The sequence below is a fragment of the Bos taurus genome, chromosome 18 (assembly GCF_002263795.3).
Source record: "Bos taurus isolate L1 Dominette 01449 registration number 42190680 breed Hereford chromosome 18, ARS-UCD2.0, whole genome shotgun sequence".
NCBI classification, from domain to species: domain Eukaryota; kingdom Metazoa; phylum Chordata; class Mammalia; order Artiodactyla; family Bovidae; genus Bos; species Bos taurus.
In genome coordinates, this window is record NC_037345.1 from 47,451,685 (window position 1) to 47,476,065 (window position 24,381).

Here is a 24,381-nt window from a genome sequence, read left to right on the forward strand (position 1 = left end):
TTGTGTCCTCCGGAGGCCGAGTCGCCTCTTTCCGGGCTCGCGGAGGCTGGGTTCCATCAGGTTCAGACCAGGAGGTGGGCCCGAGGGGAGGTTACGCGAGCCTTCCGGGCTGGGAGCTGGTCTTCCGGCAGTTCGGTTCTGCAGGTAGGAAGGAAGTGGGTCACCCGGACGTTGGCCCCCTGGCTTTCTGTGTGACTTCGTGTGAGACGGTGGTTGTTACCTTACGGTGTGTGAGCCTGTCACCCGCGGTGCCTGTATGCATCATATCTATGTGACTATGTGTGTGCGAGTGAGCGATGGTTGGTGCCACAGAGAGTGAGACTGAGTTGAGGCAGAAGGATAGTTTCTGCCTCTCTTGTTCCTCTGTCCTCGGCCTCCTTGTGACTGGAGTGTGTGAGTGAGACCATCATAGTTTTTGCGACTAAGGGCTATTGGTGAGGGTGACGGTGAAACTGCCGGTACCCATGGCTGCTCTGATCTGTGCAAGATGGTGGTTGGCGCTGTAGTTTTTAAGAATCTGTGAGTGTGTGTGTGTGTGTGTGTGTGTGTGTGTGTGTGTGTGTGTGTGTGTGTTTAGGAGCGGGGGACCGAATGAGACTCTTCTGCCACCAATATCTATTAAAGCCGGCCAGGTGATGCCAGTGTGCCACCAGGTTTCAGAACCCGCTGACCTAGGAATTCCCTGTCGATCCTGTGGTTAGGACTAGGTGCTCTCACTGCCCTGGCCGGGGTTCAATCCCTGGTCAGGGAACTAAGATCTCCCAAACCGTGCAGTGGTGGGGAGACAGAATCACTTACCTACTGGAGAGGAGAAGGAAAGTGGAGTCAGAAAGACCTTTATTTGATTTTAATGCTGTTATTTATTAGCTGTGTCTTTATGCAAATGGTTGCATCACTTGGAGTTTTTAACTGTAAAATCTGGAACATTTCTTGTTTAAATAATGAATTAGGAAGTTATTTGGGCACAGGTTAAATTGTTTGCAAGCAGATTCCTAGGTCTCCATTATGCTTTCTAGTGGAGGGAAGGGTGCAACAGAGGAAAGAAAAGCAGAAAAATTCTTGGCTGATGATTGTGTATGCTGCAAGGAAAGCCTGGTTTCTCATGTTCTCTTCCCCATCTCACTCATCTAAAGACACTGCCATTCCCCAGGAGAAGAGTCAAGGGGAGTAAAGAATGGCTGTTGGACTTCTTAAAGCCATGTACCAGGTGAGTTGGTGTTTTCTTTTTCCTGAAATATTTTCCTCCTTTTTCAAAACAGGCGGACATTAATTTTCCTTCTGCTGAAGCTTCTGAGTAACCAATCACGTCACATTTTAAAACTCTCCAGTGGATTCCCACCTCATTCTGGACAAATGCTGAAGTCTTTGCCTTGACCTGCAAGGCCCTACATAATCTGGTCCCTGGCTATCCCTGTGACCTCATCTAATTTTTCTCATTCTGTCTGTATTACACTCACTCAGTTGCAGCCACGCTAACTTCTTTGCAAGTGAACTGAGTACATTCTGGACTCATGGCCTTGCACTTACTGTTCTCTCTGCCTAAAATGCTGTTCCCCTAGAAACAGAATAACTTCTTCATTCTAGTCTCCATCCAGAAGTTCATTCATTCCACAAACTTTTTACTGAGTACCTGTTAACTAAGAGGGCTTAGTCCTTCTTTGCTGCTCTATCTACACTCATTCCTTTGTTGATTGCACCCTGTCTTACGGCTTTATATACCATCTATATGCCAACAACTACCAAACTGTATACAGCCCAGAACTCTCTCCAGAAATCCAGACTCATGTATCCAGCTATCCACTCAGCATCTTCATTAGATTGTAGAATGGATACCTCAAATTCAGATTTTTCAAACTGAGTGAAATGAGCCATTGGAAGTTCTGGAGCATAGGAATGGCATGATCTGATTGCCATTTAATAGGCTCACTCTGGCTGCTATTGAAAAGAAACTGGGACAAGGATAGAAATAGGAAAACCAATTAGAAACTTCTTACATACTTCCCATCTAAGGTGTTCAAGCTAAAAGTCTTCCATCAGGAAATTGTTTGTCCTGCCTTGAAAATATATCCAGAACCTGACCTCTTTTTACTATCACCAGTTTCCATTCTGATGTAAACTATCATTCCTCACCTGGATTGTTGCTATGCTCTCTTAACTTGTCCCTCTACTTCCACCCTTACTGTCTTTAGTCTGTTTTCAACAGAGCAGCCACAGTGTTCCTGTTACACATCACATTATGTCATTCCTCTTCAGGACAGGGAGAGAAATAATGAAAAGTAGAGACCACTCTTTCACATAGTTTAGCTGTAAGGAAAGAAGAGAAATAGGTGGTAACTGGAGGAAAAACTATAGTCAAAAAGGTTTTTTAAGGACAGGTATGTGTCTGTGGGCTGATTTAAAGATGCAGCAGAAAGGGAAATTGAAGATGAAGAGGAGAGAGGAGGGAATTGCTGGAAGACTGTGCTTGAGTAGCTGAGAGGATTTGAAGCCTAGGATACAAATGGAAGGGTTGACCTTTGCTAGGTAAGTGGGCTGTTCATTTACAGTAATAGGATCAAGTTAGAGTGTATGGGCCAGGAACTTCCCGGGCAGTCCAGTGGTTAAGACTTTGCCTTCCAATGCAGGGGGTATGGATTCCATCCCTGATTGGGGAGCTAAGATCCCACATGCCTTGCAGCCAGAAAACCAACACATAAAACACAAGTAGTAACAAATTCAATAAAGATTAAAAAAAGAGAGAGAGATTAAAAAAACAGAGTGTATGGCCCACATGCAAGTAAAAATGTAGATGTTGTGTGAATTTGTGGAAATCCTCTTAAAATGGCTTTTTTTTTTTTCAGTGAAACAAAGGTAGATTTTTAGCTGAGAGTAAGGATGGAGGGATTGAAGATGTGAGGAGAGGGAAGAAAGTATCAAATGGTCATTTGGGAGGGTAGGGGAAATGAATGGACTAGAGAATTGTATCATGTAGGTAGATAGAAATGTATTATTGTGGTTCACTTGAAGTTAGTGATTATGAATTTAAAATGAGACCAGTTAGAATTATTTCTCTAAAAAAAATTAATGTGTGCAGGGTACAGAAACCAAGTATGCTCAGTGATAGCTGTGGCCCAGATGAGTATAGTTAAGTGAAAAGGGGGCAGAGAAGTTGAGAGTATGTGCCTGGGTGTGATTATAACAAATGGTTGTTCTAGGATGTGAGGGTATGTGGGAATGAAGAGCAGTGAAAATGTAAGATTAATGATTTGTAGGTTCTAGTGGGGTCAAGGGATGATCCTAATTAGGGTATGCATACTAGTCACTTCAGTCCTGTCCTACTCTTTGTGACCCATAGACTATTGCCTACCAGGCTCCTCTGTCCATGGGATTCTCCTGGCAAGAATACTGGAGTGGATTACCATGCCTTCCTCCAGGGGATCTTCCCAACCCAGGGCTTGAACCCATGTCTCATATGTCTCCTGCATTGGTGGGTGGGTCCTTTACCACCAGCGCCACTGGGAAGCCCATCCTAATTAGGGTACTGGGGCGGGGGGGGGGGTGGGAATTGCAATATAGGTGGTAAAAGTGAGAGTAGGAGAATTGAGATTATGGTGGGGTTGGTACTAACTGATAATGACAAGGTCTAGGGCATGATCATGAAAGTGACTGTAGAAATGTGGAGGACAAGCTTATTGGAGAAAGTGGGGTCAGAAAACTGAGAGGCCAGGTTGTTGGAAGGGTTATTTTTATGAATATTGAAGTGACCAAAGATTATGTATAATGGGAATAGCATTGGAGAAAGTGACAGTAAGACAAGATACTAAAGTGTTCAAGGAATGACAAAGAATTGGTATCTACCAGAAACTGCTGGATAATTAAAAGAAGAAGGGATCATACACAGCTACAGCCTGATTTCATGAGATGGAAAACTAGGTATATTTTAGGGAAGAGGGTGGGACAGTGGTCTGAAAGCAAGTATAAGGAGCTAAGAGGTCACTTACCTCAGCTTCATGTGCTATAGTACAAGGGATGTGAGAAATACATGACAAGGCCTCAGGGGAAGTTGTCTTCTCTGCTGAGAACAACGTGTTTGTAAGGCAAAATGGTCAAGGGAACTGTTTCTTCAGGTGCGTTTGATTATAATTTTGAATGGAGTTTGAAACCAAGTATTTGGTTAGAGGTCAAATATTTTCAGAGGTTCTTTGTTAGAGGTCAGATATTTGAAGGTTAGAATTTAAGCTCCTTGTATTGACACTGTAATTATTTTCATTGACTGTATAAATGAAGGACTCAGTGAAGAATGTGTATATCATATATTAAAAATGTATGTGTTTATTATACATATCTATGTAAGCTAAGGAAAACATTTTTGGAAGCATGTATATGACCAAACCAAACAGGAACATTTCTGCAATATATTAGGGATGTTATTGCTAGGTCAAAGAGGGAGAAATTCACAAACTACTTCATATAATTAAGAAAAATAGTTGCTGAGTGTTGAAAAACACTTTAAGGATACTTAATTTTCTTGCTCAGTCACTAAGTTGTGTCCAACTCTTTGTGACCCCACGGGCTGCAGCACACCAGGCTTCTCTGTCCTTCACTATCTCCCAGAGTTTGCTCAAACTTTATTTTGCAGAGAGAGTTTTTTAAACTATGACAAAATTGAATAAAATGTCCAATAAAATAATCTTCTTGGTTTGACAGATTCACCTCTTCTAATTTTGTAAAAAATAAAAAACCAGAAAATAATTTACATGTGTGTATATATCCCCACACACAAACACATAATGTATATTAGTTTTCATTAGATGGTCACATTATGGAAACCTGGAATCAGCTGAATCATAGCATAACTCCAAGTTTTTAAGAACTTTGCTTAGCCACTATAGGCCAAAATACTATTTTGAACGGAAGACTCATTTCTTCACACAAAATTTTAAATATTCTGGATTAAAGTATTTGCATTTTAATGGAACTGATGATTTGTTTTGCTTGGTGTAATACAATTTTGGGAGATACAGTAAGCACTTTATGGTCTCGTTTTACATCCTCTTATAGCTTCTTGACTTTTGCAAAACATTCATTCATTAATTCAGTTTATTCAGCAAATATTTAAATAAGCCTCATGTGTGTCAGATACTTTTCTGTAACTGGGATATAGCAGTGACCAAAACAAAAACATACTTTGCCCTCCTGGACTTTATATTTTAGTGGAGGTGGGGAGCAGACAATAAATAACAGAATAATTAAGTACCATGGAGAAAAATAAGCAGGGTTAGGGGAATAGGGAACTGGGATAAGAACATTGCTGTTTTTATACAGAATGATCTGAGAAGTACAAAAGCCCTGGGGGGGAACATTCTCCACATCTGAAAGTATATCTGGGAGCCCTGTGTGCCTGGGGCAGAATGAATGAGGTGAGTATGGAAAGAGATAAGGTTATTTCATTTCATTTCAGGAGTTGGTGACCTTCAGAGATGTGGCTGTAGACTTCTCCCAAGAGGAGTGGGATTACCTAAATCCTTCTCAAAGGCATCTGTACAGTAATGTGATGTTGGAGAACTACAGGATCTTGGTATCACTGGGTAAGAATGTCTTCTTGCAAAACTGAGCTTCTACTCATAAGGGTATCATTGTGATTTTGGGGGTTAGCATCTGTAATGTTTGGCGGAATGTCTCCTGCCTGTGCCAAAGTAACAGGTTAATATTTGTGAGTTGGCAGTGAATGGCTCTGTTATTAATCTGTGTTGGAAGTTTCAGCTTCCCTGTCCGTTGTATGCATGTCCTCATCAATTTTTCTCTGGCTTACTGTAAGCCCCCTCTTCCCCAATGATCAAATAATTGAATGTGAGTTCTCAGATATCTACAGCATGACCAAATTTGGTTTCTTTTCATCTATGCAGGACTTTGCTTTTCTAAACCAAGTGTGATATTATTGTTGGAACAAGGGAAGGAGCCCTGGATGGCGAAGAGAGAGATGACAAAAGACTTGTGCTCAGGTGAGTGAAGAGGAAATAGGCACTCGAAAACCTTTGCAGGGTACAGCCCAGCTTGCCTCAAAGGTAGCACCTCTTCACTCTGTTGTTGGCATGTTCCTCTCAAATGTTCTAGGTCTTAGTAGAAACTTGAGTCCTTTGAGGTTGTTCTCCAAAAGCTGATATTCTGAACTGCCTCTCCTTGCCCACTTTACCCCCTCTTCTCTGAGTCTCCTTCCTTTTCTAGTTTCATAAGCATCTTCCAGCCTTTCTGTTCTGTTTTGTTTTAATTTTGGCTGAGCTTGGTCTTTGTTGCAGCACACATGCTTTCTCTAGTTTCGGCTCAAGAGCTTCTCTTGTTGCAGTGCAAAGGCTTCTCATTGCGGTGTGCAGGTTTCTCTTGTTTCAGAGCATGGGCCCTAGATCTTGGGGGCGCAGTAGTTGTGGTGCTTAGTTGCTCGGCAGCCTATGGGATCTTTGCATCCACTGAATTGGAATGCAGATTCTTAACCACTGGACCACAAGGGAAGTCCCCTCTTCCAGCCTTTACCAAGCTCAGGTGCACAAGCCTCCCTCAGCCCTGTGTCTGGCCCTCCATCTTCTGTCTGCATGAAATTTCAAAATAAAGCTTTCAACATCCGAAGGAAAAAAAAAAGAATCTTTTCTTAATCTGATGACCTTTTGAGCTCTATGCACAGCTGTAACACCAAAGTAAAGTTCAAACCCTGACACCTACATGAAGTGAAAATTTGAGCAACTGACTTAATCTCTCCGTGCCTTTGTTTTCTCATCTGTAAACTAGGATAATATTTTTAAAGTGCTTTCAGTAGTTCCTCTCTCATATTATGAGCTCAAAAGCTGATAGCTACTAGTATTATAATAGTAGTAATATATCTCTGAATGCCTCATTTTTCTCTTAATGGTCAGTTCACTCATTCTTTTAATCAAGATTATTGAATTTGTACTTTAAACAGAGTACTTGCAAGATGCTAAGGTGTTATACAAAAATGTAAAAAATCAAATAATTGATAGGCTTGTAGAAGAAATACAATATAGCTGTTAACAGCATATATAAAAAGAAAGCTGACATAAAGGAAGCTCAGAGAGAGGTGAGAGAAGAATCTGGTTAATTGAGAAGATAGGCTTTAACAAAAACACAGGTTAGAAGCTAGAAAACATCTAAGAGAGAAGAGGTTAAGAGTTTAGCTTTGTGGTATAGGAATGATTTTCATACAGACATAGGATGCATTCAGGTAAAATGGAAGACTAAAATTCAGAAGAAAATTAGGGTCTCTGTAAATATCTCTGTCAACACTACTCCCCATCTCATTCCACCCCCATCTCGACTACCTCTCCTCAAACTTTTATGTTCTTGTTCAGATTTCTAAGAAAAATTTTTGATGTGGAACTGTAGTGTCAAAGAAGACATGGCTAAATTTTATTAATTATTATTATTAAATAAATTACACACACATAAGTATATATTAGCCTAACTGTGTAGTTTAAGTAATAATATAACAAAAAATGTACCTACTTCTTAACTTAAGAAATAGAAGATTATCAGTGCCATTTTAGGCCTTTGAGGGTTCCTTCTTAGTGATGTATCGCTCCCTACTTTTGGCCCATCCCTACCCCTCACTAGAGTAACCATTATCCTACAACTTTGCTTATCATTTCTTGACTTTTCTTTGTAGTTTTTCCACATATATCCCTAAGCAAAATATTTATATTTGCATATTTTCAATTTTCTTATGAAAATGGAAATACATTGTGCTGGTAATTCTGACTTTTTCAACTCAAAATTATATTCCTCAGATTCATCTATATTGATTTTAGTCACTATTTTTCATTGAAATTTTTTCCTGGTGAAATGTAATATATTCCACTGTGAAAATCATCATGTATCCACTGAAGGGCATTTGAATTGTTTCAGTCTTCTGTTATTATAAATGTTACTGCTATGAACCTTATTACGTGTGACTGATGGTGCACATGTGCTGGAGTTCATGTAGAGAATATAGCCAGGAATTTACTGCATAATGCTATTTTACTTTCCAGATTACTTGTACTAACTTACATTTCTAATAGCTGTGTGTGAGAGTATTCATTGCTCCAGACTGAGAATGAACAAATTTAAAATTTTTTGCAAATTTGACATGTGTGAAATATTTACTTATACTTGTCATCTGAATTTCCTTGATTACTAAAAAATATTTGGGATCTAATTTATAAAAGGCTATTTGATTTCCTCTTCTGTTGAGTGCCTGCTCAGTCCTTTGTTCAGTTTGAGAGAGATATATATTTTTATGAGGTATTGTTGATATACATATATTTCAGGTATATAACATAGTGATTCAGTATTTTTATAGATTATACTTCATTTAAAGTTATTATAAAATATTGGTTATCCTCCCTGTGCTATACCATATATCCTTGTTGCTTTTATTTATTTATTTATTTGGCCACACTGTGCAACTGTGGGATCTTAGTTCCCCAGTCAGGGTTCAAACCTGAGCCCATGGCAGTGAAAGCACTAAGTCTTCCACTCCCAGTATGTCATAGCTTTATCCATTCATCTGTTAATGCACAGGCTGTTGTAAACAATGCTGCTATGAACACTGAGGTGCCTGTATCTTTTTGAATTGATGTTTTCATTTTCTTTGGATATATACCCAGGAATGGAACTGCTAGATCATACGGTAGTTTTCTGATCATATTTAGTTTTCTGAGGAACCTCTGTACTGTTTTCCACAGTGGCTGTACCAATTTACATCCCTACCTACAGTGTAGGAGGATTCCATTTCCTTCACATTCTCACCATCATTTGTTATTTGTGGTCTTTTTAATGATGACCATTCTGACAGGTATGAGATGATATCTCATTGTAGTTTTGATTTGTGTAGCCTATGATTTTTCATATTTTAAGAAACCTTTCTGCATTCTGAAGTCATATGGGTATTCTCAAACTGTCCTCTATAGATTCTTCTTTACATTTAGTGCCATAGTCCAAAAATTGATTTTTGAGATTGAAGTATTTAATTTCTACTCCTTATGGAAAACCAAGTGTCTTAGCATTTACTGAAGAAGTGAGCTTTCTTTGCTTATTGTCCTGAATGTTACCTCTTAATATATCAGGTTATATTGGGTTGGCCATAATCTTCGTTTGGATTTTTAGTTAAGATGCCACAGAAAACCCTAATGAACTTTTCGGCCAACATAATAGTATATTTATTAATCTGATTTTGACCTCTGTTCCATTCCATTGATTCTGTTTCCTTTCGCCAGTACCACACTATCTTTTAAAACATTTTATTTATTTTTAATTGGAGGATAATTGCTTTATAGTATTGTGTTGGTTTCTGCCATATATCAGTGTGAATCAGCCATAGGTATACATATGTCCCCTCTCTCTTGAAAGTACCACATTATCTTAAAAAAAATTTTTAATGTAAAAACTGAATATTTGTTAGAGTAAGTCCCTATACCTTCTTTATGTTCTTCAGAATTTGCCCTTTGGACATCTAACTGAAGTTTTTAGGTCAGCTTGTTTCCACCAGAAAACAACAAAAAGCTATTGGCTTTTGGTTTAAATTTTATTTATTCTACATACTGATTTTGGATTTTTTTTTTCTATTTGTAAACATAGTTTATCTTTCTGTTCATTTAGATTTTTTTAATTCTTTCAATGGGTTTTAGAATTTTCTCTATAAAGGACATACACATCTTCTATTAGATTAATTTCTAGACATTTAAATTTTGTTCCTGTGTTAAACGTTCTCTGTGTTTTCAGTTTGTTGCTCATACACAGAAATAAAATTAACTTTTATACTTTGACCTTATATCTAGCAACATTGGAAAACTTGCACTACTATTAGTAATTTTTAGATCTCCTTTACTTTTTCTGTGGGTGAGTATGTCTGTGAATAATGGCAGTTTCTTCACTTTAAATTCTTAATCCTTAATTTCTTTTTTCTATTATCCTTAGATCACCAATACAGTATGAATCAAAATAGTGATGGCAGGTATTTTTATCAATTTCTGGCCTCAATTGAAGTGCTTTGTATATGCTAAGTCACTTCAATCGTGTCTGACTCTTTGCCACCTTATGAACTGTAAGCCCACGAGGCTCCTCTGTCCATGGGGATTCTCCAGGCAAAAATACTGGAGTAGGTTGCCACGCTGTCCTCCAGGGGATCGTCCTCCAGGGGATCTTCCCGACCCAGGGACTAAACCCACACGTCTCCTGCATTGGCAGGCAGGTTCTTTACCACTGCGCCACCTAGGAAGTGCTGTAATATTTTGTTACTAATAATTCTGATGTTTAAAGGTTTCTGGTAGATACCCTTTCATTACCATTTGTTAAGAGTTTTGATTGTAGAAAGCTTTTGAATTTCAATAAATGTTTTTCTATATCTGTAGGTGATTAGACGATGTTTTCTTTTTTATGTAGTGAATTATGTTTTTAATGTTGAACCAATCTTGTATTCCTGAGACAGACCTATCTTTATCTTTTCCATTCATAGCTAGTTGCTATGTGCCAATATTTTCTTTAGGTTTTTTGCATCTGTGTCAGTGAGGTTGGCCTTCAATTTTCCTTTTGTGTACTCCTTGTCAGATCTTAGAATCAAAGTTGTCCTAATCTCATAAAATCTTTTTCTTCCTTAGAAGATTTTGGGTAAAATATAAAAAATGTTTGTTTTTGGATGTCTGGTAGAACTTTGTTCATCTTGGCCTGGAATTTTTTATGTATGAAAAGAATTTAATAATTCAATTACTATTATAAGAATCTATTTTTTATTTCTCCTATAGTTGTGGAGTTATGGTATTTTTCTAAAGATTTATACTTCTCATGTAAGTTTTCAAATTTATTAAAGTTATTATTTTCTCTTATCTAAAGTTGGTAGTATATGTAATCATCAGAGAAGGCAATGGCACCCCACTCCAGTACTTTTGCCTGGAAAATCCCACGGATGGAGGAGCCTGGTGGGCTGCAGTCCATGGGGTCACTGAGTCGGACACGACTGAGTGACTTCACTTTCACTTTTCACTTTCATGCCTTGGAGAAGGAAATGGCAACCCATTCCAGTGCCGTCTATGGGGTTGCACAGAGTTGGACATGACTGAAGCGATTCAGCAGCAGCAGCAGCAGTATATGTAATCATGACCTGTTTTTCCTTCTAAAAAGAGAGAGACAAATCTTTCAACTTATTAATGTTTTCAGACATTTTTTACCTCACTGATTGTCTCTAATTTATCTTTAAATTTTTGTTAGGTAGTTCTCCTCTATTTTATTCCTCCTACATTTTTATGCTATTTTCTCTCTTTTAAAATACTTATAGAAATTTTGTTTATTTTATTTTTGGTTGTGCTTGGCCTTTGTTGCTGCGTGCAGCCTTTTTCTAACTGGGGTGAGTGGGGGCTACTCTTCATTTTTGTGCCTATAGGCTCCTTGTTGTGGTGGCTTCTTGTTGCAGAGCACAGGCTGCAGGCACGCAGGCTCAGTAGTCGGAGTATGTGGGCTCAGTGTTCAGGCTTTTGGGCCTTAGACCACACTGGCTTCAGTAGTTGTGGTGTGTGGGCTCGGTAATTGCAGCTCACAGTCTCTAAAGCACTGGCTCAGTAGTTGTGGCACATAGGCTTAGTTGCTCCGAGGCATGTGGAATCTTTCCAGACCAGGGATCAAACCCATGTCCTCTGTATTGGCAGGCAGATTCAAATCCACTATACTACCAGGGTTGTTTTTTTTTTTTTTTTAGCTTTTAAACTTAGATAATTCAGTGTTTTAGAGGCTTTCTCTTTTCTAAGCATTTAAGACTATGTTAGGAATAGAGTCCACATGTTTTAATATGTAGTCTTTTTGTTATCATGTATATCTTAGCATTTTCTAATTTCCACTGATTTTTTTTTTCTTGACCATGAATTGTTTGGAAGCTTTAAATTCCAAATTTAAGTTTTTGTTTTAACTACATTACAGGTGGAGGATACGGTCTGTTTAATAAGTATGCTTTGAAGTACTTTGAGGCCTATTTTATGCCTAGGGAGTAAATTTTGATAAACTGTGTGTTCTGGAAAATGTCTGCTGCTTGTGTAGTACAGCATTTGATATATGTTCATTGGATTAAGCTCAATAACTGTGCTGGTCAATTCTTCTGAGTCTATTGATTTTTTTAAAAAATCCCCTTGAGCAGTATTATGAAAGTGTTTTATAATATGTTTTGGGGATTATCTTTCTGGTAATCCCAGAAAGATTATCTTTTGGTGAATTCTATTATTATTACTCTTTAGTGATGATTCTTCCCTTAACTATTTAGCTTGATAGAACTTTATAAAGGCCTTCTTTTGTAACTTTCTTTAGTGTAGTTTTCTTCACTCCTTTACTCTCTTACTTTCTATGTGTTTCTTTTGTGAACAGTATATAACTAAACATTTTTTTGTCCAGTCTAATAATCTAATTGTGTAATTGTTGAGTTTTAGCAGTTCTTTATGTATTCTGAATATTAACCTCTTTTCAGATACATAATTGGCAAATATTTTTTCCCATAATCTCTGTGGGTTGCCTTTCACTCTGTTGATTGTGTCCTTTATGCACAGTAAGTCTTTAATTTTCATGAAGTTCAATTTGTCTACTTTGTTCTTTTATTACCTATGCTTTTCGTATCATAACCAATAAATCATTGCTAAATATAATGTCATGAAGATTTTTCCCTATGTTTCCTTCTAAGAGTATTTTAGTTTTAAGTTTTAGGTTAAGTCTTTTATCCATTTTGGGTTAATTTTTATGTGTGGTGTAACAACTTCTTTGTTTTACACGTGGATATTTAATTTTTCTAGCATCATTTATTGAAAAGCCTGTCCTTTTCCCCATGGAAAGGTCTTGGCACACTCATCAAAAATCATTTGACAATATATATAAGGATTTATTTCTGAGCTCTCTATTTGCTATACACACATGCGCGCGCGCACACACACACACACACACACACACATATATCTTTATGTCATATCACAGTGTTTTGTGTACTGTAGCTTTGTAATATGTTTTGAAATCAGGAAGTGTGACACCTCCAACTACCTTCTTCCTTTTCAAGATTCTTTTGACTATTCAGAGTCCATTAAGATTACATATGAATTTTAGGATTGATTTTTCTATTTCTGGAGAAGTCACTGGGATTTTGATAGATATTGCATTGAATCTGTAGATAGCTTTGGGTAGTGTGGACATCTTAACAGTATTAACTTCTAATCCATGAACACAGGATGTCTCCATTTATTTACAATTATCTTTTAATTTCTTTCACCAATGTTTTATAGTTTTCATTGTATAAGTCTTTCACCTTGATTAATTCTGAAGTATTTTATTCTTTCTGTTGCTGTGGTAAATGGAGTTGTTTCCTTAATTTTCTTTTCAGATTGTTCATTGTTAATGTATAGAAATGCAATTGATTGGTGTATGTTGACTTTGTATTCTGACTCTGTCCTGAGTTTGTTGTAACAAGTGTTTGTTTTTCTTTTGTGGAGTGTTAAGAATGTCTATGTGTAAGATCATTGTTGTCTACAAACAGAAATGATTTTATTTCCCCTTTTCTAATTTCAGTGCTTTTTATTTGCTTTTCTTGCCTAATTGCTCTGACTGGAGTCATTTCTGACTTCAGTTGAATTGCTCTTTCAGTCTAAAGTTTCATCAGTTTTGTTGATCTTACTGAAAAACAAACTCTTGGTTTAATTGATTCTTTCTATTGCTTTTAAAATTTTCTGTTTGGTTTATCTCTGCTTGAATCTTTATTATTTTTTCTTCTTTCTTCTACATTTGGTTTAGTTTGCTCTTTTTCTAGTTAATATTTATTTGATATTTTTCTTCTTTTGTGATGTAAACCTTCACAGCTATAACAATTTCTGATGCATCCCATAAATTTTGGTATGTTGCACTTTTATTTTCATTTATTGTAAGATATTTTTAAATTCCTCTGTGATTTCTTCTTTGACCCATTGATTGTGTAAATGTGTGCTGTTTAATTTCCATGTATTTGTGGATTTTCCAGTTTTTATGTTGCTATTGATTTATAGCTTCAGTCCATTATGATTAAAAAAGATACTTAGTATGATTTCACTCTTTGAAAATTTATTAAGATTGTTTTATGGGCTAACATATAGTCTATCCTAGATTCATGTATATTTTTTGGTGAACTTTAGAATTAAAAATAAATTTTTTTTTAAGTCACAATATTTTTGTTTTGGCCATACAGTTTGGCTCACAGGATCTTAGTTCCCTGACCAGGGATTGAACCCAGACCCATGGCAGTGAAAGTGTTGAGTGCTAACCTCTGGACCACCAGGGAATTTCTTCAAAAAAAGAAAAAAATTCTTGCAAAGAGTTTGCCAAACTGTAAAATCTGAGAGGACAGCATTCTACAAGGTTGTACTTATTTCAGACACCAGCTGCAAGTTGGGGCATCCTTGGGGCCATCCTTATTTCTGACCAGCTGGCTGCACATTTGAGAATGCCTACAGTCACCCTCAGGTTTGATAATTCACTAGAATGACTCACAGAACTCAAGCATATTATTATGATTACGCTTTTACTGTAACAAAGACTGCAGATGAGAATTAGCCAAAAGGAGAGGCCCCAAACGTGGAAGGTCAGGAAAGTTGCAGATGTAAGGTTTCAGTTGTCGTAAGGGCCCATCAGGCATCTCAGTATTCAAAAGAATATTACCAGCCAGGGAAGCTCTCTTGAGCTTCAGTGTCCAGAGTTTTTAGTGTTTTTGGGGAGGAGGGGCGGCAGGAGGAGGTTAAGTTTTGTTTTGTTTCAGTATGTAGACATGACTGAGTGAATCATTACCCAATGTGACTTAATCTCCAAGCCTTTCTTCCTTTCCCAAAAGTCAGACTGATATGGTGGCTCAAAGCTCCAACCCTCTGATCATATGGTTGGTCTTTCCAACATGGTTTGCCTCCAGCCTGAGTCATCTCCTTAGCAAAAACGACCTAAGGACTCATCATGAGTCACCTTATTAGTGTTAATATCAGGTGTAGTCCAAGAGGCTCACCATGAATAACCAAAGACCTCCTTCCAGGAGTTCAGATGACTTAGAGGTTACCTCTTGGGAAACAGGGACAAAGGCCTGCCACATTCTTTATTGCATAGTTCTTTTAAGAAATCACAGTAGGCTTTGACTGTAATTGAATGAACATAATAGGTAAATTTGATGAGACTTTGTGGCTTTACCATGTTGGTTCCTCATATAAAAAGCAAGGTTGTGCATCTTTTCCATTTATTCAGTTTTTAGGGGGTGGTCCCTTATTAGAACTGTAAAGTTTTTTTCCTTATGCTTTCTTCTATTGCTTTTTAAAATTGATTCTAAAATTGCAAGATAATATTCTTATTTGAAAAAAAGAAGTATAAATAGTATAGTACTTTCCCACATAGCTTCTATGTTCTATTATGTGCCTTTATCTATGTGGTGTTTTGCAAGTACCAATGTATACTTTATATATAAAGAAAGATAATTCTTATTAATGATTACTGTTATTAGCCATTGTTTTATTAATTATGTTCATGACATTTCTTTCATCTTTTTATCTGCTGTGTTTGGTTTCCAAGATTGTAGTTCCCTGACCAGGGATTGAACCCGACCCTCCACAGTGAAAGCATGGAGTCCTAATCCCTGGACAGCCAGAGAATTCCCTTTGTGTCATTTCTTAATAATATATTCCAAACTGTGTATGTTATTGTGAAAGTGTATTTTATTCTTTTTTGGTATAAATCATTGAACAAGTTGATTTCTATTATAACCTTTAATATCATGTGGTATTAATGTTCTCACCTCTGATTTTTTCTTGCTTACATTTGCCCTTCTTAATATCTTTTGGTTTCTCCTCTTTTCCTGAATATCTTTATGTTGGAGTGCTCTGGGGTTTATTCCTTTGCTCCTTTCTCTTCTATATATACTCATTCTCTTGATAATACAGACTTGTGAAATACCATCTATATGCTGGCAACTTCCAATTTAAAAATCTCGAATCCAGACTTCTTTTTATTTCGAGGTACAGTTGATTTAGTGTGGGCTTTCCTGATGGTTCCAGGATAAAGAACCTGCCTGCCAGTGCAAGAGATACAGTATTGATCCCTGGGTTGGGAAGATCCCCTGGAAAAGGAAATGGCAACCCACTCCAGTATTCTTGCCTGGAAAATCCCATGGACACAGGAGTCTAGCAGGCTACAGTTCACGGAGTCGCAAAAAGTTGGACACAACTTAGCAACTGAGCATGCACTCATAGTTGATGATTTAGTGTATTACATTAGTTTAAGATATACAACATAGTGATTCAAAAGTTTTATAAATTATACTTCATTTACAGTAATTATAAAATACTCTCTATATTCTCTGCCCTGTACAGTATATTCTTGTAGCTTATTTTATGCATTGCAGTTGGTACCTCTAAATCCCCTGCCCCTATCTTGCATCCCCCTGTGTCCCTCTCCTTACTAGTTTGTTCTCTGTCAACAGTGTGGGAGGGTTCACTGGCCAATGTTGACAGCTGTTCCATCTTTCCATTGTTCAAACCATAAACTTGGAAGGCATGTTCATCTTATCTCTTTCTGTTACATTCTATATCCAATCTGTAAGGCTATCTTCTTGGCCTTTCCAAGAGAAAAAATTAAATAGAATCTGACTACCTCTTTATATCTTCATTGATATCTCTCTGGTCTAAATAATTATTATTTTTCACATTGATTGCTACAATAGTAGGTCCCTTTTCTTCTCTTCTTGCTCTCCACCTTCCAGTAATTTCACTAAACTGTAACTAGATGTCACTTCTGTACTCATACCACTTCATTGGCTCTTACCACTCATACTACTCATACCACTTCAGTGGCTCTCCATCTCACTCAGAGTAAAAGCCAAGTTCCTTAGGAAGCCTATAAAGCTTAAATAATCTTAATTATCCTTTACCTCTGACTTCATCTCACCCCTCTCTAGCCACATTAACCTTCTTGTTATTCCTCAGACAAACCAAACATGCCTTTGCTTTTAGGCTGTTTCTTCTGTCCAGAATGTTCTTTGTCTGAATATCTAAGTGACTAACTTTTTCACTTCCTTCAATTCTTTGTTTCAGTGTTAACTTATTTATGATTCCCTCCTTTGACTTCACCATCACTCCTGATCTCTCTTACCCTGCTTTTCTTTTTCCATAGCACTTAGTACCTTCTAACATACAACAAAATTTACTTATTTAGCATTTATTTCTGGTCTCCCTAAGAGTGTAAGATCCATGAAGGTAAGGATCTTCATTTCTTTTTGAAATGAAACTGAAAGCATATAGAACAGTACCTGGCACAAGGTTCAATGAATGTTCTTGAAAGAAGTAACCATAAGAGTGGAGATTATTTCAGTTCCTGTATTATTCATACATGCATAGAATTATAACCAGGTCCAACCACCTACATAAATCCTTATTGACCTATGATTTACTGTATTGATTTCCTTATAATTCTAATCATTCCTCCTCGAGTTTGTTGTTGTGGTTCAGCCACTCAGTCGTGTCCAACTCTTTGTGACACCATGGACAACAGCTCGTCAGACCTCCCTGTCCATCATCGTCTCCTGGAATTTGCTCAAACTTATGTCCGTTGAGTCAGTGATGCCATCCAACCATCTCATCCTCTGTTGCCCCCTTCTCCTCATGCCCTCAATCTTTCCCAGTATCAGGGTCTTTTCCAGTGAGTCAGCTCTCACATCAGATGGCCAAAGTATTGGAGCTTCGGTATTAGTTTTCCAATGAATATTCAGGGTTGATTTCCTTTAGGACTGACTGGTTTGACCTCCTTGCAGTCCAAGGGACTTTCAGGAGTCTTCTCCACTCTTTTCCTCCAGGTACTCCATGACTTATTTTCAGTTATTGTTTTTGTACTCTTCAGAACTACAAAAACCAGTGTTCTTATGTGCCGTTAAATTCACACACTTTATAGATGCACTTTAATAAATGTACCTTCTGGTACTTAATAGAGTATTTTTTTATTATTCTTATTTTTCAGACTGGGAATCTATGTGTGAGACTGAAGAATTAACCCCAAAGCAGGACATTTATGAACCACAATCATCTCAGAAGGTAATAGAAAAACTTACAAGCTATGGCCTTGAGTACTCCAGTTTGAAAGAAGAATGGAAATGTGAGGGCCATCTTGAAGGACAACCAATGAATCAGAAAGCATGTTTCAAGGAAGAGACAATCACTCATGAAGAAGCCCCTGTTAATGAAAGAGGACAAGAATATAACAAAACTTGGAGAAGTTTCCATCCCAACACACTACTTCATACACAACAGATAATCCCCAAAGAGGAGAAAGTACATAAACATAACACACATAAAAGCTTAAAAAAAAAATTAATTGCCATTAAGCCTAAGAGTATCTATACAGAGAAGAAACTTCTGAAATGTAATGACTGTGAAAAAGTCTTCAGCCAGAGCTCATCCCTTACTCTTCATCAAAGAATTCATACTGGAGAGAAACCCTATAAATGTGTAGAATGTGGGAAAGCATTCAGCCAGAGATCAAATCTTGTTCAACATCAGAGGATTCATACTGGAGAAAAACCTTATGAGTGTAAGGAATGTAGGAAAGCCTTCAGTCAGAATGCACACCTTGTTCAACACCTGAGAGTTCATACTGGAGAAAAACCTTATGAATGCAAGGTGTGTAGGAAAGCCTTCAGCCAGTTTGCTTACCTTGCTCAACATCAGAGAGTCCATACTGGAGAGAAACCCTATGAATGTATTGAATGTGGGAAAGCATTTAGCAATAGATCATCTATTGCTCAACACCAGAGAGTTCATACTGGTGAGAAACCTTATGAATGTAATGTCTGCGGGAAAGCATTTAGCCTTCGTGCATACCTTACTGTACATCAAAGAATACATACTGGAGAGAGACCCTATGAATGTAAGGAATGTGGGAAGGCTTTCAGCCAGAATTCACACCTTGCTCAACATCAGAGAATTCATACTGGAGAAAAACCTTACAAATGTCAGCAATGTAGGAAAGCATTCAGCCAGATTGCCTACCTTGCTCAACATCAGAGAGTTCATACTGGAGAGAAACCCTATGAATGTATTAAATGTGGGAAGGCTTTTAGCAATGATTCATCCCTTACTCAACATCAGAGAGTTCATACTGGAGAGAAGCCTTATGAATGTAATGTTTGTGGAAAGGCTTTTAGTTACTGTGGATCCCTTGCCCAACACCAGAGAATTCATACTGGAGAGAGACCCTATGAATGTAAGGAATGCAAGAAAACTTTCAGGCAGCATGCCCACCTTGCTCATCATCAGAGAATCCATCTTGGGGAGTCACTCTCACCACCCAATCCAGTCAGTCACCAAGTCCTTTAGACTATTTCATAAATATTTTTGGAATTTATACTCTTTTCTCTAATATTGCCATCCCAGTTTAAGATTCACCTCACATGGATCACTCTATAGCTCTCTTTTTTAAAAAATTTTTTAATTATCAAAGTATGACAACACATTTAAAGGAGACTTGGAAAATACAAAACAAAGTTATATAGTTCCACTATATATTACAATTATTTTTTTAAGTAGATAAATTAAGACTTTTAGTTGGAGTTTCAATATCAAACTCTCAAAAATTAATAGAGTGAATAGGCAGAAAAGTAGAAGGATATAGAATAGAAAAGAACTATTTATGAACCAATTCAACATAATTAAGATTTATATAATTTTCACACAACAGTAGGATATAAGTTCTATTGAAGTTCCCATAGACTATAAACCAAGAGACTCTGTAACATATCCAGGGATGTAAAATGAGGTGCAAATGTTTCATGGTCTAAAAGTATTTAAATCATAAAGAGTCTGTTCTCTTTTATCACTGTGGAATTATGTTAGGAATCGGTATGAAAAAATATTTGAAAATAACCTACATATTTTCAAGTGCAATGTGACATTTACCAAGAGAGATCTTTGACTTAGCCATCAAAAGCTTCAATGAAGTTAAAAGACTGGAAAAGCACAGAGGGTGAGTGCACAGAAGAAAGCATGTAAATGAGAAATTAATATCAAAATTAGAAATTAATATCAAGGATACTTTAAAAACCCATGTATTTGGAAATTAAATGTCCACTTTTAAATGATGGGTATATCTAAGAAACCATAACAAGGAAAATTAGAAAATATTTGTAACAATAAAAATGAAAAGAGAATTTATCAGAATTTGTTTCATGCCCAATGCAACTAAATACAGTGTGGAATCTTGAGTAAGATATGAAGACTAATAATGGACTCTAGCATAAAATTTTCTGAAATTTGAACCAAGTCTATAGTTACTGTATCACGTGTTAATTTCTTGTTTGTTTTTTTAACAACATAGTATTTCTTTATATTCTCGGAATTGAAGTTTCAAGCATCATTCAAAAAAAATTTTTTTTAATCACTAAAATAATAAGCTTTCTAGACTTTTACCAGTAATACTAGATGCCAGAATAAGTGGGACTATATCAAAGTTTTGAGTGAATATAAATTAGAAATCTAGCATTCTATTCATACTTAGTCAAACAAGTGGAGCCAAAATGTCATAAATTTTTTCGCTAAGCAAAAATTCATATTTTAAAAACACATATAATATTATATATGTATGTATGTATACAAAAGCTTTTCTACTACACTTGATAAAGGCTTGAGAACAACAAAAAATGAGACAGAGATTGGAAAACCAAGTAAATGAAATGGGAGAACTGAATATGAAATAGAAAAAGTGAAACTAGATAAAAGTAAAAGATCATCATATAGTCCAGTTGTTTTTAAACATGGCTGCTCATTAGAATCACATCTGGAGTTTTGGGGGGAAAAGTAATACCTGGGCATTTGTGTATTAGCATCCAAGCTAATTCTAATCTAATTAGCATCCAAGCTATTTCTAATGTGCATCTGGATTTTCAAAAGTGATTACTAAATGGTAGTTTCAGCTATAGAATTCTATTAGTTTCTGTTGACCAATCATGAGGATCACTCTATAGCTTTCTAACAGATCTTTCTGTATCAATTTTTGGTCCCCTTAAATTCATTTCCCACCATGCACCCAAAATGAACATTTTCAAGTATAATAATACATCACTGCCTTGCTGTTGTTCTTTAACATCTACAGTCTTTAAAACTGTCTATGAGGAACTTCATTATCTAGTTCTTATACATTTCAGCCTTATTTTATTTGTTTCTCTCTCAGATCTAGGCACTAGATCTAGCACTTACCAGGACTAAGAGCTTAGATTCTGGAAAATCATAGCTCTCCTACTATTCTGGCATTGTGTGAATTTGACTTGTGACATTGTGACAATTTGCTTGACTTGTCTGAAACTCAGGGTTTTCTTTAATTCTTAAAATAGGGATAATAAAGGACACTGTAGTGTAGAAATGTGAATATTAAATGAAATAGTGTCTATTGTAGATTGGTGCATATTAAGTAAGAAATTTGCATGCAAAGTACTTCACCTAGTGCATCAAATATAGCAGATCTTCAATTAAATAATAGCTAACATGTATTGAGTGCCTACTATGCACCAGGCACTATTCTACATAACATATATTAACTCATTTAATCCTTACAGCTAAAACAAGATTCCTTAGTAGACAAAGAAGAACATCCATGGAAAGCAGCAGGTCACAACTGGGACAACCTAAAAACTTTAGAATGTATGTAGGAGTGTTTTTACTATAGGCAAGTAATAGAAGTAGAACTATATAACACAGCTGGGTTTAGGTTTCTAAAGAGAAAGAATTAGATAAAGTAATTAAAGAAAATGAGAAAAATACAGAACTTCTATTTAGATCAAGCACGGAGAGTATTGCAGTTAACTCTAAAACCTCAAGAATTCATACTGCAGCATAAAAAGACATCAGTCCCAAGTAACAGTATGGGTTAATCTAGGTGATTTCATCTAAACTGTTTGATACTACAGAAAAAAAGACAAAGTTTATAAATTTTTATCAGGTGATTATAAAACTGAAATCAAAAGGGGATTGAGAAGAAAATTACAAACCACACACACACACACACATATATATACAGTTTCATTCATTCAGTGAATATTGAGTAGCTGCTGTTTGCCACACACTGATTTAGACAGGAGGAGACAACATGATCGATACAAAGACCAGATCCTCAAGGAGTTAATAGATTTTCTAGGTCCAGAAAACTGAAGAAGAATAAAATAAATCAAAGGGTATTATGTAGCCTAGGCTGAAGAGACTCAAGATAATAAAGTTGTCCGTTATTTCTGATTTAACAAATTCACTGCAATTCCAACAAAATTCCTCAATAGGCCTTTTTGCCCTTTAATTTCACATAAAATCTTAAAATTAGTCTATGAAGTGTGACTTCTAAAGAACAGCAATAAAATTATTGAACCAAATCTACTTGTAGAAAATTTGCATATGATAAAGATGGTTTAAATACCAGTAGAGAAAGGATGGATTTGGGAGTAGTAAAAGAATTGACAGTATACATCATGGCAGTGAGGGAAACAAAATCACAATGAACTATTTCAAAAGCATCACAGTACTAATTACTGGAAAGGTGTGGAGCAATAGAAATAATCATACAATGCAGTTGAAAATACAGTAAGTCCGCTACATACAAACCTTCAAGTTGCAAGCTTTCAAAGATGTGTATGTGCATTTACATGTCCAGTCATGTAAGTTAGTTTTCATGTCTGGCGTACCTCGTGACACGCGTCCATCCTCTACAAGTAGCTGTGCTTTTGTGTACTTCACAGTATAGAGCACAGTAGTACAGTATCTTTGTTTCAAGTCCAGGATGTCCAGAAGCAAGCGTAAAAGCAGGCAGTGATGTAGCTGATATCTTCTATTGCTGACAATCCAGTTCTACCATATCCTATTTCCCTCCTTCAGTCAATAAGTCTTGCCTGTTCCCTTGATGCCAGGCCCTGTATGCCAGCTGTTTTACTGTACTACTGTACTTTTCAAGGTACTGTACTATAAGATTAAAAATGTGTTCTTTATTTTTTGCTTTTTATGTATTATTTGTGTGAATAGTCCACAGAATTCTCGAGGCAAGAATACTGGAGTGGGTTGCCATTCATTCCCTTCTCCAGGGAAAGCTATTTCAGTAGAGTTCTATATAGCCAATTGTGTCAGTTGGGTACCCAGGCTAACAGTTGGACTTGGAAAAATTGGACTTACAAACATTCTCTTGGAACAGAACTCATTCCTGTGTAGGGGACTTACTGTAGTTTTTTAAAAAGAATTTGTCAATATCTAGTAAAGTTGAAGATATGGATACTCTTTGACCCAGAAATTCAACTTAAACCTCTACAGAGCCTCTTGGGTTCAGGGAGATGTACATGAAGACCCATTTCAGTGTTTGTAGAAATGAAAAGTTTTAGGGAATCAAAAAAATTATTGGGGTTTAAATGTTAGACTTTAAATGAAGGAACTAGAGATATTTCTGTCAACATGGATACATCTGAGAAACAATACTGAAATTGAACTAGGGGGTATTTTGTATGATATGGTTCTACTTATTTATATAAAGTTTGAAAACATGCAAATCAAAATTATGTATTTTTTCATGGCTGAATACCATATGAAAATACTGTAATAACATTTATGGAAATAATCATCAAATTGTGATGACCTCTGGAGAGGGAGAAAAATGAGAAATCATTTGTTGAAAAAATACCAATTCTTCTAAAATAATAAAGCTGGTTGTGGGGTTTTATTCTCTGTATCTTTCTGTATATTTAAACTATTTCATAATAAAAAAAACATTTAATGTTTGCTTTTTCAGTTATTTCTTCACTGTACCTCAGACACGCCATATTCACCATTCATTCAACCCATAGTCACCATTTTCTTCAGAAAGAAGTTTGTATACAATCGACTTCCAAATGCAATCACTGTTAATCTGGTGACTTTTCCTCTAGGGATCAGTGTTTTGAGCATGACTGTATTTTTATGCTGAGAGTTTTATAGCCTACTTACTACACAATTTTTTCCCCATCATTCTTTTTTCCCCCAGCTTTACTGAGGTATGACTGAAACAATTATATATATTTAAAATGTACAATGTAATGTTTTGGTATATTTAGAGAGAAAAAGAAAAGAAACTAAAGTCACTCAGTCGTGTTGAACTCTTTATGACCCCATGGACTGTAGCCTACCAGGCTTCTCCGTCCATGGGATTTTCCAGGCAAGGGTACTGGAGTGGGTTGCTATTTCCTTCTTCAGGGAATCTTCCCGACCCAGGAATCGAACCTGGGTCTCCCACATTGCAGGCAGATGCTTTACCCTCTGAGCCACCAGAGAAGCCCACTTGGTATATTTATACACTATGAAATGATTACCTCCCAAAGGCTGCAACTTCCAGTTGTGGGTTAGGATTTCAACA

General features: G+C 36.6%; 1 protein-coding gene across 6 annotated transcripts; it reads left to right on the forward strand.

Annotated features, from left to right (window-relative positions):
* The first annotated feature begins 18 nt into the window (after positions 1-18).
* On the forward strand, positions 19-23,770 carry ZNF570 (zinc finger protein 570). Of its 6 annotated transcripts, none has more exons than XM_005218896.5 (5): positions 19-144; positions 1,134-1,207; positions 5,441-5,567; positions 5,886-5,981; positions 17,995-23,770. In XM_005218896.5, the coding sequence occupies exons 2-5, from the start codon at positions 1,175-1,177 to the stop codon at positions 19,347-19,349; spliced, it is 1,611 nt and encodes a 536-aa protein (XP_005218953.1). In that variant the 5' UTR covers positions 19-144; positions 1,134-1,174; the 3' UTR covers positions 19,350-23,770. The 6 variants fall into 6 exon arrangements, with proteins under 6 accessions (XP_005218953.1, XP_059732476.1, XP_059732474.1 ...); XM_059876493.1 differs by having other exon boundaries at positions 1,151-1,207; XM_059876491.1 differs by having other exon boundaries at positions 139-226.
* The last annotated feature ends 611 nt before the right edge of the window (positions 23,771-24,381 follow it).

Excerpts from the sequence above, each read along its gene's own strand:
- ZNF570 (XM_005218896.5), top strand. The coding sequence starts at position 1,175 with ATGGCTGTTGGACTTCTTAAAGCCATGTACCAG. Across the intron at positions 5,568-5,885 it reads CAGGATCTTGGTATCACTGG|GACTTTGCTTTTCTAAACCA; the intron begins GTAAGAATGTCT and ends TCATCTATGCAG. Across the intron at positions 5,982-17,994 it reads GACAAAAGACTTGTGCTCAG|ACTGGGAATCTATGTGTGAG; the intron begins GTGAGTGAAGAG and ends CTTATTTTTCAG.